Genomic DNA, 12,530 nt, shown 5'->3' with positions numbered 1-12,530 from the left:
ACATTCGCAACAGAGAAACGCAATACTGACATTTTCCGCTTCTTCCAAATGTGTTTTCTATTCGAGAGCAAGCGATTTTTTCATGAAACCATATTGGATTCGAAAGAATAAGGATGTATCCAAGAACATATTCGGTCTCAAAACGAAGATTTTCTTAAAAAGATTGAGGCTGGGCAAAATTTATTGTATTCTTATGATAAAGAGTGTACTCATTGCTTTTCTCTATATTAAATGCAAAGGTACTTCTTTATTGACGTCGTACTTTTACGCAAATTGATTTATTTCTTGCCCTCTTTGTCTTTTGGCCTTGTTCCTAGCTAAAGTAAAAAGCAAAACTTAGAATTTTTTTTTTGTGTCTATGCTATTTTCATGTCACTAAATGTTCAGTTAAGATTAAAGAGCTATTATGAAGATCTTGGTACCGCAATTCTTTTAGAGAGGTTCAGAAACTAGGAACTTTAGGACCTAGGTTTTAAGTTAGGATGTTTATAAAAAGGCGTGTACTGAAAATATGTGTAATGTGGGTTTGTCGAGATTTATGGTGACTTAAATGATTCTTTTCTCACGTTTTTTAGATTTATTCAAGGGGTGACCGGTGGACAAGATATTTACCCCCCCCCCTCCCTCCTATGGGCATCGTCACCGATTCGACACCACTCTGCAAACATAAATAACAGCCAATAGTGAACTTGCACTTGACACCATGGCATAGTGGCTGAGGTTTGTTGCAATAACACATAAAAACTTGGATTCCTTTCTTTAAAAAAATGACGATAGACTAGGCACTTAAAGTTTATAGAATCTGTTGGACGATAATTTCTCAAACGCTTTGCTCCCGAATTCTTTGGGGGGGGGGACTGTACCTCCCTGATTTAGAGCCCTGGAATAGACGATATGCATGCCACAAAGAAATGTCCAGAATGTGGCGCACGCAGTTTTCACCTTTTAGAAAAGAGGAGTTCTTGGTGAAGGCAGGTTCTTGCAACCCCCCCCCCCCCCATCCCAAGGTGCAAATTAGCAAACAGCGAACGTTTCTTGGTCCTTCTTCTCGACGTGATCACTCCTCACGATTCCTACGCCTGGAATTACAGAAAGCTAGCCACTCCCCTTACTGTAAAGGAAAGCTTGCATCTTTATTCTGCGCTCCCAATACCGTAAAGAAGTAGGGACATAATCAGACAACAGATCGCATACATCACTGTCTAGCCACTTTCCTCTCACTTTATTATTGCGTGGCCTGTACGCGGTCTTATCCTGTCTGATACCCAGGTTCTTTTCCCTCTTACTCTCCTTCTTACAAATCGATAGACAAATCTGACTGCAACGGAAGCCTACGTGTTATGTCAAAAGGTCATTTGCTCCAATGATAATATCCTTGCTCTTTATCATTTATGAATGAACTTTGAAATACCTACGTATTTATAAGAAGAAGCATGAATTGGGGGGATATGTAGCAACTGATCCATGCATATAAAAGCATATGCATATAAAACCCTTGATTTGTGAACTTTTTTTACGAAAAATGAACACAGAAACAAAAGGTAAAACACTGTCATGTATTTTCATTATCTTAAATATTCATTGTGATCATTATTCAACGACTTTGAAAGTAACAAAAAACTTCTGAAATTAATTTATAAATCATCTATAAATCATGCATGTAAATGCTTAACTTATAAAATTTTACAAAAACGTTCTTAGAAATAACGACGGTGAAAATGCTCATTTTACGTATGGATTACGTGTGAGTGAGATGGGTTTGGATGCGTGTTTGCGTCAACGAATTCGTCCTCACTTGCAGCCACATCCCGTTGCTCTTTTTCCTTGTCTTGCTGTAAAGTCAGACTGCAGAAAAGGTATGCAGCTCCCCCTATGATTGCTAAAAATGGAGTTATGTAGAGTGCGTTTAACAGAGCCTCTTGGTCGTCAAAGCCAACATGTTTGACACTGTCTGAAATCTAAGCAGGAAATTCTTCATTACAATAAAATCTAGCTATTGGATTACAATTTGCCTGTGAATAAAAGTTAGAGTAGTGAGATGCCTCATATTAGAAAGGAAACAATGCACTATTTCATTGAATGACATTGCACACAATGATCACTTGAAAAGATGTAGATGTCTAGATCAGATTTTCTTTAGTAAAATTCAGATATAGTATAAAACATAAGAATGGTATTGAAGAAACAACACAAATATTAGGTGCAGCTGAAATATATATTGAAATGCTGGTTTGGGTTACCAAAGATGATAACAGTGTGACGTAAAAAACTTATCAATAACGAAAGAAGAAACAAAAACATACGTACTTTAATAAAAAAAGCAACTAATCAAGAACTTAAGTGAATTTTAAGCTCCAAATTGCTAATGTAGAGTAGAATACCATTTTGGTCCATTAGCCCGGCAGGGTAAGTACTTTCGATAACAAAAACAAATGGCAACCAAAAACCATGTTAATTAGAAAAAGCAGACTAACAACAAATTCAAGCCACGAACGCTCTCTCACTCTCTCCCCCCTCTCTCTCCTCCCCTCTCTCTGCCCCCTCTCTCTCCCCCTCTCTCTCCCTCTCTCTCCCTCTCTCTTTTTTCAAGCTCTTTCTTATTAAAATTCTCATTCCATACGCGTTTACAAGATCAAGTGTTCATGATGATATAAATGTGGGAAAACAAAAAAAATATTATGTTACTTACGGCTCCGATTATAAAAGGACTTGAGGCATCCCCAAGAAGATGTTGCATTAAAATTTGCATTGCTTCAGCTGTTGAGCGTCGGTTTGGAACGATCACGGCCTAGGGAGAGATTGGACGATAACTGGAACTGCACGTTAATAGAGATGATTGCTACCTTCTTCAAACAATTTAAGCGTTAAATTTATTCTGAACATGAGAAAGTTCTAATCCGAGAATTGGGTTCTCACGCGGCATCTCAAGGACAAACACTGCTGATCTGAGAGCTTATTCTGGGTACAACTGTCTAGCTAAAATCTATCCAAGAGAACTCCTAATTAGTAAAAATAATTTGTTATTTAATTTGTATATATAAGGGAATGAGGGAGATATGGCGGTCTCAATAATAATTCTCTACGACTTGGTTGCTTTGTTTGTTGGTACATTGAAAAGTGCATGAAAAAGTAAAAACACAATACATAGTAAATTCATTCCTCAGGATGTAAAAGTCGGTAGTAAGCCTAAATTCATATTCAGAGTGGATCGAAAGTAAATTGACTGGAAGGATGACGCTTTTGCTGAGAATAGACAAGGGCCGTAAATCAGTCATGTCAATTGGGGGAGGGGGGAGGGGGGAGGGGGGTGGGCAGCAGAGCGAATGAAAGGACCGTAAAAATAGTGTAATAGCTTTTGCAATTCTAGAAAAAAGCTCACCAGCCGTAGATCAGCATTTGGCACCCAGTACATGCAGAGAGATACTTCAGCTATGAATACTAAAATCTAAAAAAAATAATTTTGTAACTTTTCATTTGATAGCCAATGTAGATTAGGTAATGTTTTGGTTCTTAAGAAGCGACGCATGGAATTACGAAATATCGATTGTAAGAATGTTGATTCACAAGAAAGTTAAGTTCATATCGTCGGTCGATTTTTTATCTAGGCACAATCTATAAGTTAGGTAAAAAGGTAGAAGCTAATCAATCATAAAAACCACGCTTTATGTCAAAGTCCCCAATTACCTCATTTTGTCCACAACTGCAACAAAAAACTTCGAGAATACCACATCACACTACTTAGAATGAAAGAAAACACAGAGTCTCTTTGGGCATACAGCAAAATACTTCTTGTGACTTAGTGTAAACATGAACCCATCACCGCCTGTTTTGCTAACATAAATCCATCAACGTCTTGTTTTAGAATAAAATTTCCTTGCAACACTGTTAGTTTTAAGTTTTAAATCAGAACGCACTTCAACGTTCTAGTTTGACTAACACGTTATAGCCAGACTAACCCTCAAAATCAGCTTACACTCGACAAATTTGAGCAACCTTCTTAATAGTCCACGCCCTACCAAGAGCGACAGGTACAAAGAATCATAATCGTTGATGTCATTATAGATTTAAGCTCCTCGCCATCTTCTTATCCAGACAGGGGGCGGTATACTCGCGAAGAACCTTCTCTATTTGACTTATGGACTTGCTACAAGTCTCTCTCTATCCATTTAGTAATCTGAAAAATATAGAAAAGGAAAAAAAAGAAAAGGGAAGGAGAGAGACTTGTAGCTCGTTCCCTCCCATTTTTTCTTTTTTCCCTTTCTTTATTTTTCAGAGGGAGAGACTTTAGATAACTAAATGGATAGAGAGAGACTTGTAGAAAGTCCATTTGACTTACAGATCAAGCAATATAACGATCTAACTAGACCTCCTCTTGACAGAACTCTCAAGATCTCGGACAAGGCACATACTCACTTTACAATAAAAAAGTTCCTACTAAACCTATACATTCGATCAAAACTTTTCTTCGTGCTGTAAGAACAACCAACCTAACCTCTTATAATAATCTGAACATTGTCCAGCATGTTATCATGTCTAAATCTCAAATCTAAACTTGAGTAATAGGACATAATCTTTCTCACGAAAACTGAAAGCTATTCCATATGATCTCATGACATTAAAAAGACTAATCGCGAAAAGAAAATCATTCTGCAAATTTCCAGATACTATGTTTGGTCTTACCCAGGATAGCGTAACATGCTTGTCTGCTACATACAGTGTACCGTATAAAAATGGTCCACCACAAAGAATACCATACGCACAGACAAGTGCTTCTCTGTTATTGTAATAATTTTTGAGTCTCCTGGAAATTTCTGCACCTGCCAAGACACCAGTAAGACCAGCAATAAATGTAATCACGCCAACCAAAAAGCTAACTCTGTGAGAAAAATTATACAATATTAGCCATTTACTTGACATTGCATTTTCAACATATGATATAAAGGTTAAATGGCCAACCTGTCACATTGTTAAGTGCCTGTCACATCGACAACGATTTCAGCAAGACGAATGAAGTACCACACCTAAATTCCTCCTGATTTTATTGTTTTTTTTAGGAAGTTTTCAGGTGTAAGGGCAATGCTTGAAGGAAAGATGGGCACTGCTGCAACTGTCTTTCTTGACAGCTGCAATAAGTTACAAAACAAAGCTGCAGCAAAAAGAAATATCATAGCAAGACAAAAAGGAATTTGATAGGCAATGACAGCTGCATAATCGTTTATAGGACAAAACCAAAATCAAGGCATATTTTAAGTATCTAAAGACTTACTGGTCCAATGAAACATCTTTCCCCATCTTTTTTTGGGACTCTTGAATGAAAGTTGGCGCCCAGAATGCCAACCCACCAACTACAAATGACACAAGAGTAGTACCAACTGTTGCCCATAAGAAGCTCTTTCTAGCAAACAAGCAATTTAAAACATAACCACATATAAAAATTTTGCATACTAAATTGAAATCAAAGTGTAAAGTGTAAGCTTAATAACACAACTAGAAGACAAACTGGTTTTGTTACTGCCAACGAATGGTGTGAGACAGAAATTCGCTTGTTGTTTGATAAGCATTTTGAAGGGCTTGGAAATTAACAGGAAAAGAAGGTAATAGTTCTGGGTGATTTGATATGGTAATACTTAAGAGGTCAATATTTCAGCCAAAAAAATTGGAAGCTAGCAAAAAATATGTTCTTGAAAATGATCCATACTTTTAATTACGCTTCAGTCTATAGCTCCTCATGTTTAATGACAATCAAATTGAAAATGGCTTTGAAAAAAGCAGAAAATTTGAGAAAACTAAAGCTTTTCGTCTGACACTCTTCAAATTTTAAAACGTCAGAACATAGATCGAAAACTCTACGCTAGGAAATATTCATACCCAGTTGGGATCAAAATAGGCCAATCAGAAACGTGAGCACATGACCATTGAGGTTGCTCAATGGAGTCCGAAGGTGAAAACGAACTCCTTTTGTCTACACAATAGCGGGTTTTTTTCGTGCTAATGTAGATAGATTCCAAAACTGCTAGATGAAATGACGATCGGGCTTTACCAATAATACGAAACATGTCACCATTATATTTTTTTTGCACAAAATGGGCTTTCCAGTAATGGTTTTCGAGATTGGAGGATAGAATAAAACAGCATGTTCCATCTAGTATTAGAAACAAAACCCATGCGATTCTGCTATCGGGCAGCATTTACTCGAAAGACTTCATGGGTAACATTCTCTATGGGCAAACGGCACTGAATGGGCAACCTCAACAGTCATGTTCTCGCCTTTCTGATTGGCCTACTTCGATCCACAACTGGGTATATATATATTTCCTAGCGTAGAGTTTTCGAACTATGTTGTGACGTTTTAAACTCTGAAGAGTGTCAAACGAAAAGCTGTTGGCATTTTTCAAAGCCATTCTCAAATTTGTACCATCAAAAGATTGTTTACAATCAAATTTGAGCAATTCATTGCAAAAATTGATATATATAAGTAAAAACATATAAAATTATAAATAACAAATATTAGATAACTTACACTTTTAAGAGATACATTAAATCATCACAATATTTAGTTGCTTTTGGTCCATGAGATTTTACATCTCCTTTAATAGCTTTTATCTCTACAGCTCCACGTTCTGGCTCTTTAAGAATGGCAACCACCAAAAAGGCACATAGCAAACCAAATCCAGGAGTTATCTAAAACATCATCACACACATTAACAACCAAAAATTTCGTCAGATAAATTATTTGCGGATAAACTTCGTCGGAAAAAATTTCGGACAACTTTTCAGAATTTCGTCGTGACGAAATTTCGTCGTTGATTTTTAACACAAAGATAGCAGCATATTACCAAAATCTTAGGAGGCAGAACTATACAGGTTGTTCGCTATTCAATCCCATAGGTACCGGCTTCGTGGAGACATGGGGGCTTGGCTTGAGCACCCGTTTGGAATTTGGTTCAACCCCCAAGGCAGCTTTTAAACACAGAACAACATTTCAGGAAAATTAAATAAAAGCGGCATATTTTTTCAATTTATGCAAAGGTGGGGTCAAAAGAGATGCTTTTAGCATTCAAGAGTCTATACACTAACCATATGGTAGGAAAGTTTATAAAGAGAGTTTAATTAAAAGGATATGCAAAAATATAAGTTTAAGATTCGGAAAGCATAAGACCATCTCCCATAGGAAAAGTTGGTTTGAAAACTGTACTTTCTGTAGAGTTCAAAATTTGGATTGAAAAGTGTAAATACCATGAACGAATAAAAGAAATAATACAGTTGAGTATAAAAAGACAGCGGTGGAATCCTTTGAAACCGGCGACAAAACACAGTTAGAACAGCAGCGTCGCCAGGGTGTTAAGATTGTGGCTGGGGGGGGGGGGCGTTGTTGGGCAAAGGCGAGTTGAGCAAAGAAAATTGGGTCCACAACCTTTTGGACCCAAGTAAACGCCCTTTATTCAAAAAGATTTTCACTATTGAGGGTGGCGTCCGCCCCCTCTTTACTCCCTCTTGTTACGCCACTGAGTTAAAACTTATATATCGAACGATGGTGAAAACGAAGTTCGTTAAAGAACTGACAATGATGATGATGATGATGATGCCTACGATAAAGACAATTATGGAGATGACGTTAATGAGGGAAAAGACGTAATTGACATTAAGAAAATCAAAAGGATATCATAAATTTGATTCTTGACTTCATGTAATAGTTTTTCTATTATATGATCAAATTGCAGTAATATTCTCATCATATTTTTAGCCAAAAGAATATATGATGGTCATCTATTGCTGTGTGAACATGCTAAAATTCAAGTCAAATTCAACTTTTAGCACTAAAACTCTCTCTTAACATATTTTTCAAAGGAGCAGACCGGTAGACTAGATTGATGACTGCATGATGGGAGAGGAACAACAAAAGGAGGTTAGAAAGTTAAACAAAAATCCTTCGAGTGGCAGGATACCCAGGTTAAATTTGCAATAACAGATTGGTTTCAAAAGCCTGAACATTTAGATTCAAGTCATTTGGAGTGTCATGCGAAGGAGAAGCAAAGACTTTCTGTTGAACTTTTGGGTCTTTTTTAACTTTGAGGAGAATTCTAGGGCTAAAAGTTGAATATGATGTGAAGTTTTAACAAGTTACAGATGACCATCATACTTTTTGAGGAAAAATATAGCGTGAATATGATTCAGATTTTATCATGTAATCCTAACTTTGAACAATAAGGGAGGATAAAATATAAAGATGTGGTGATAAAATATCTACCTAATCCATTTGTTTACATTTAACATTACATATGTTTACATAACAAGGGTTACCCTACCTTGCTTGTATCTTCATGTTATGCTGCTGTGTAATTTAAAGGTTTAGTAAAACAAAAAGCAACATTAAGTAAACAAGCAAATCTCCTGCGCTTGACTTCGAACTACATTGGTTTGCCCTAGACATCAATATTCTTAACAACACAAGTTGTTAAAATCTGTCAAAGTCTTGCAGTTTCGTTATAAATACACAATTTTCTCCAGTGGAATTATATATGATATTTCTATCTTGATAGCAAGGAACATAAATGAGCTTTCAGCTGGTATTTACCAAAGGTCTATAATGGAAGGTAAATTATCTTTGAAAAAACATACCCTTAGTGCCCATTGCCATCCGTGAAGCAACTTTGAAGCCTTTGCACCAACAATGTAACCAAGCCCACTAGACAAATAAATTTCAGTCAAAACAAGCAGGGGAAATCTTTTCATTATAGATGTTTGTGAACATTCTGATTCAAGAATTTCTTGAAAACATGCACCTTAGAAAGTCAAAGGAATACCTCTGTATATTATAAAGATAAGAAAATGAGGTATGCAAAGTAAACGTTTCAAAGCATAACATAATTTTTCACGTGTTTAAATAACTGGCTGTATTTTTTTCAAATAATTAAAATGCTAACCTGCCACAAGGTATTGCAAAATAAAAAAGTGACAATGCTTTTGTTCTACTTTCACCAACGAACATATCTGCTATCAAAGTTGGAGATACAGTTGAATAGCTGGCTTCTCCAATGCCAACAAGACCCCTTATGACAAAAAACCATGTAACATCCTGCAAAAGAGATTCTAAATCATATTTGAAGTGCTAAGAAAGGAAAAAATATTCACAGTAGATAAATTGTTTCAAAGGAGAACATCAAAATTAAGCATAATATTTGGTGAAACAAAAAGGTAGCAAAAAAGTTAGTCTTCTATGTTCGCAATATTCACAATTGCTGGTCCTCTATGACATCTACGAAAGGTATATGCATCTTTATCATCAAAGAAAATATTTCCGTTCTCTTTTTGCAAGAAAAAGGAAAACAAAAGACAGGTTAAGTAAGATCAAAATACTTAGAACATGGCTGCAAATTGCTTTTAAGCATGTACCAAAACCCCAAGAAGGAACCATTTTAAGATTATTCAGATGGTCATAAAAAATTTTCTGGGGCCTTAACTCCCACAGATTGTCCTTGTTCCTTCCTCCCGTTAAGATTGGGTATGTACAAAGACTACTATAGGATTCTTTGAGGATTTTGATCATTGGAGCTTAACAAAGGCTCTAATAAATATTCTGTGGTATAGCTTTTCAACAAAGTTCAAAGTTTGTATACTTTTTGTTAATTTTATATGAACTTATTTCCATCCAATTTTAACTCCCAAAAAATGGAATGGTAGTGAAAAGTGCATATTGCTCACAAAGTCACATAATGAAAAAGTAAAACCTTTTTCTTAGTTTGTGATGCTACAGAGAGGCACAGGGAAGATTAGGAGTACCATCCAAAACTGAGAGCAGTTCTTCAAGGTAGGACAGATTCGTGACTTATAAAATGCTAAGGGTTTTGATGGTGAGAAGAATCCATGTGCTCTAGAGAGGAGCACAAATTTTTGAGATATATGTTTAGCAGTAGAAGAAATGTGAGAGCCTAGTTGGGAAAAAAAGTAGAAATGTCCAAATCAGCACCATTCATGGAAACAGGGGGAAAGTCAGGGTTGCCTTTGCTTGAAATGACAATTTATATGAAGGGAGAGGGGTATGGACTATGCATTTACCTGGTTAAAAACATTACCTGAAATTCTGTAGTTGCTGACACAAACCTTAGCAATACGTTTTGTCAATTTGACCCTATATCAAACCTTATGGATCAGTACATACACAGGATATAGTTACTACCAGAGGTAGCACCATGGTTGCTGCAGAAGGAAATGAAACATTTTTAATCTTAATGCTTCCAGATAGCTGGAAAATGCAATCTTTCAAGTAATTTTTGCTAATGTAACTTAACTTTTAAACTCATTTCCACAGGCTAAAGCAATTTTATGGTCTCAATAAATATTCTGGTGTCCTTGTTATATAAGTTACCTTATGCAACATAATTGCATGGACTTACTTCAGATTCTGACAAAATCCATAAGAAACAAAGACAAAATGTGTGCCAACACAACTAATCAAACCAGTAAGGTTTATTTTCAGATCACGGGGCAGCAAAACTGTTTCACTGGGTGGCAAAAATGGCACCTAGTTTATATGTTAACAAAAGGCTATGCTTTACCCCACCTCTCAATTACTGTCAGATCATCAGTGAGAAGAGATGCTGAACTGTTGCTTTGAAAATGATTCATAAGGTCCTTTGCTTCACAAATGAATATTCCAAGAAGATGACTTCAAAGAAATTAAAAAATCCTGTCAGACTTACTTTACTTTGTACAAAAGACCCAGCTAATGTCATCATGCTCCAAATAACCATGCCAAATGCTATCACATATTTCCTCGGACAACGGTCCCCCAAATAACCAAAGAAAGGAGCAAACAGCATGTAGCTGCAGGTAAAAACAGTTTGCAGTAAGCCAGCCATCGTGTTATCTAGGCCATAATATGATTTAATCTGTGGTAAAACTCCTGAAAATGATAAAAGAGCAGCTAAGATAAAGGGTTCAATGTTTCCAAGGGATATTAGGATTGTCTCCACAGTTTAGATTCTGAAGAATGTTAGAGGTTGCTCTCTAGCAGCCATGTAGCTGTAGATGTCAGCTAGGGTGGGCAAACTCGAGTAAGAACCATACCTGAGGGAGGGGGGAGGGGCAGGCTTTAAAACAAGAATGCAGATAATATATAACAAATAGATATATCTGGACTAAATCAGGCTCACAGAATTATAATTATGCTGGCTTTTCGAAATATCTTTTGGAAAATGTGTAGCCAGAGGAGGCAAGTTGTTGTCAAAATTTTAATCTGGGGGGCTCAGCCCCCGTGCCCCCTGCAGCTACGTGGATGCTCTTTAGTCTTGAATACAAATAAGCTTTAGAATCAAATATGCACTTTTTTACACGTTTTTGCAAGTATATTGAATTGCCGCTAGGAATCTATACGTGAATTCAAGAAACTCCGACATAATAGAAAACCTTTCTACGTGTGCCGTGTGATTTCTCAAATCTCGTGGAGTGAAGGAAGTTGTAACTAAAGTCGCTTGTACCGGATTGCGTACAAGGAAGCTCGAGACATTAAATTGAACTCGTTTTTACCAAAGTACATCTAAACTTACCTGCTATTGTCAGTCTGTCCATGTAATTAAGAAGATTTATAAATACAAGTAACGCTAAGGACACAGCAGCTTGACATGTTGATATCTTTGGTGGCAACAACACATCATCGACTCTTTGAGCACCATTGACATTGTGTTGTGACCTAGGATGCGATTGTAACATGGAGCTGCTATCGTACATGCTGGGATCAATAAGGTTCTCTTGCTCACATGAATCTTCATGGCTCTTTCGGATCATCTTCCTTTAAGGTTTAATCAAGATTTAAACAGCTGGCTCACTTGCAGCACATAGTTGCACTTTCTTCCTTCTCTGTTTCATCATGCTTTCATCGCGTCACAGAATAGGAAGTGGTCTCGTCTCGCAATCTCCTACTTTTTACAAGTCTTCAGAAAGAGGCTGTCCCTTATCGCATACATTTCCTGATAAAGCGATAACGATTTTGTACATTTTTCGTACGTCAGATAGCCAGATAAGAGAAATCTGAAGAATCCTGTATTCACGATAACCTCTCCTAAAGTTAATAGCTACAAAGATTTTGTGAAGGTTTCATAGTGAACTAGATTTGAGCGAATTCAAAATTAAGCAGGTGTGCTTGCTGTCACTGGAGAAGGCCCTGGAGTTTACTGGCATGTCCCCAAGATTTAACTTAACAACTTCAGAAAAAGTTGCAGAGTGACCCTTTTTCTAAAAAATCAATGCACTTGAACTGCAGAATTATGCACTAACTGCAGAATTTCGTTGCTACAAAATATCCCGACAGAGCAGTATATTTTCAAAAAATTTGCTTTTGTCATCCTGTTGTAATCCAGGGACAAAAAATCGATAAAGATGTAATGAATCTATTTAGCTTCCATAATTTCTTAAAAGCATCCCTGAATGCACGCTTAAAATCAGGCAATAAACCAGCCTCTCCATTTATCACAAACTGTTAATAATAGTAACAATAATAACTTGAGTCTATTAATGAAATAAGGTAGAAGCAG

General features: G+C 36.6%; 1 protein-coding gene across 1 annotated transcript; it reads right to left on the bottom strand.

The window, feature by feature from the left end:
• Window positions 1–1,547: 1,547 nt before the first annotated feature.
• On the bottom strand, window positions 1,548–11,901 carry LOC135683453 (protein spinster homolog 1). Its single transcript, XM_065198707.2, has 10 exons — window positions 11,547–11,901; window positions 10,701–10,903; window positions 8,925–9,076; window positions 8,620–8,686; window positions 6,521–6,681; window positions 5,267–5,395; window positions 4,681–4,876; window positions 3,380–3,445; window positions 2,690–2,788; window positions 1,548–1,958 (listed from the first exon to the last, which is right to left on the bottom strand). Exons 1-10 carry the CDS (start codon window positions 11,782–11,784, stop codon window positions 1,728–1,730), a joined length of 1,542 nt encoding a protein of 513 aa, XP_065054779.2. The 5' UTR covers window positions 11,785–11,901; the 3' UTR covers window positions 1,548–1,727.
• Window positions 11,902–12,530: the final 629 nt, after the last annotated feature.

The sequence above is a fragment of the Rhopilema esculentum genome, chromosome 7 (genome assembly GCF_057945365.1).
Source record: "Rhopilema esculentum isolate cy_ngs chromosome 7, ASM5794536v1, whole genome shotgun sequence".
NCBI lineage: Eukaryota > Metazoa > Cnidaria > Scyphozoa > Rhizostomeae > Rhizostomatidae > Rhopilema > Rhopilema esculentum.
The sequence above is the reverse complement of the archived record's forward strand: the minus strand, read 5'-3'. Positions and strand labels throughout refer to the sequence as shown.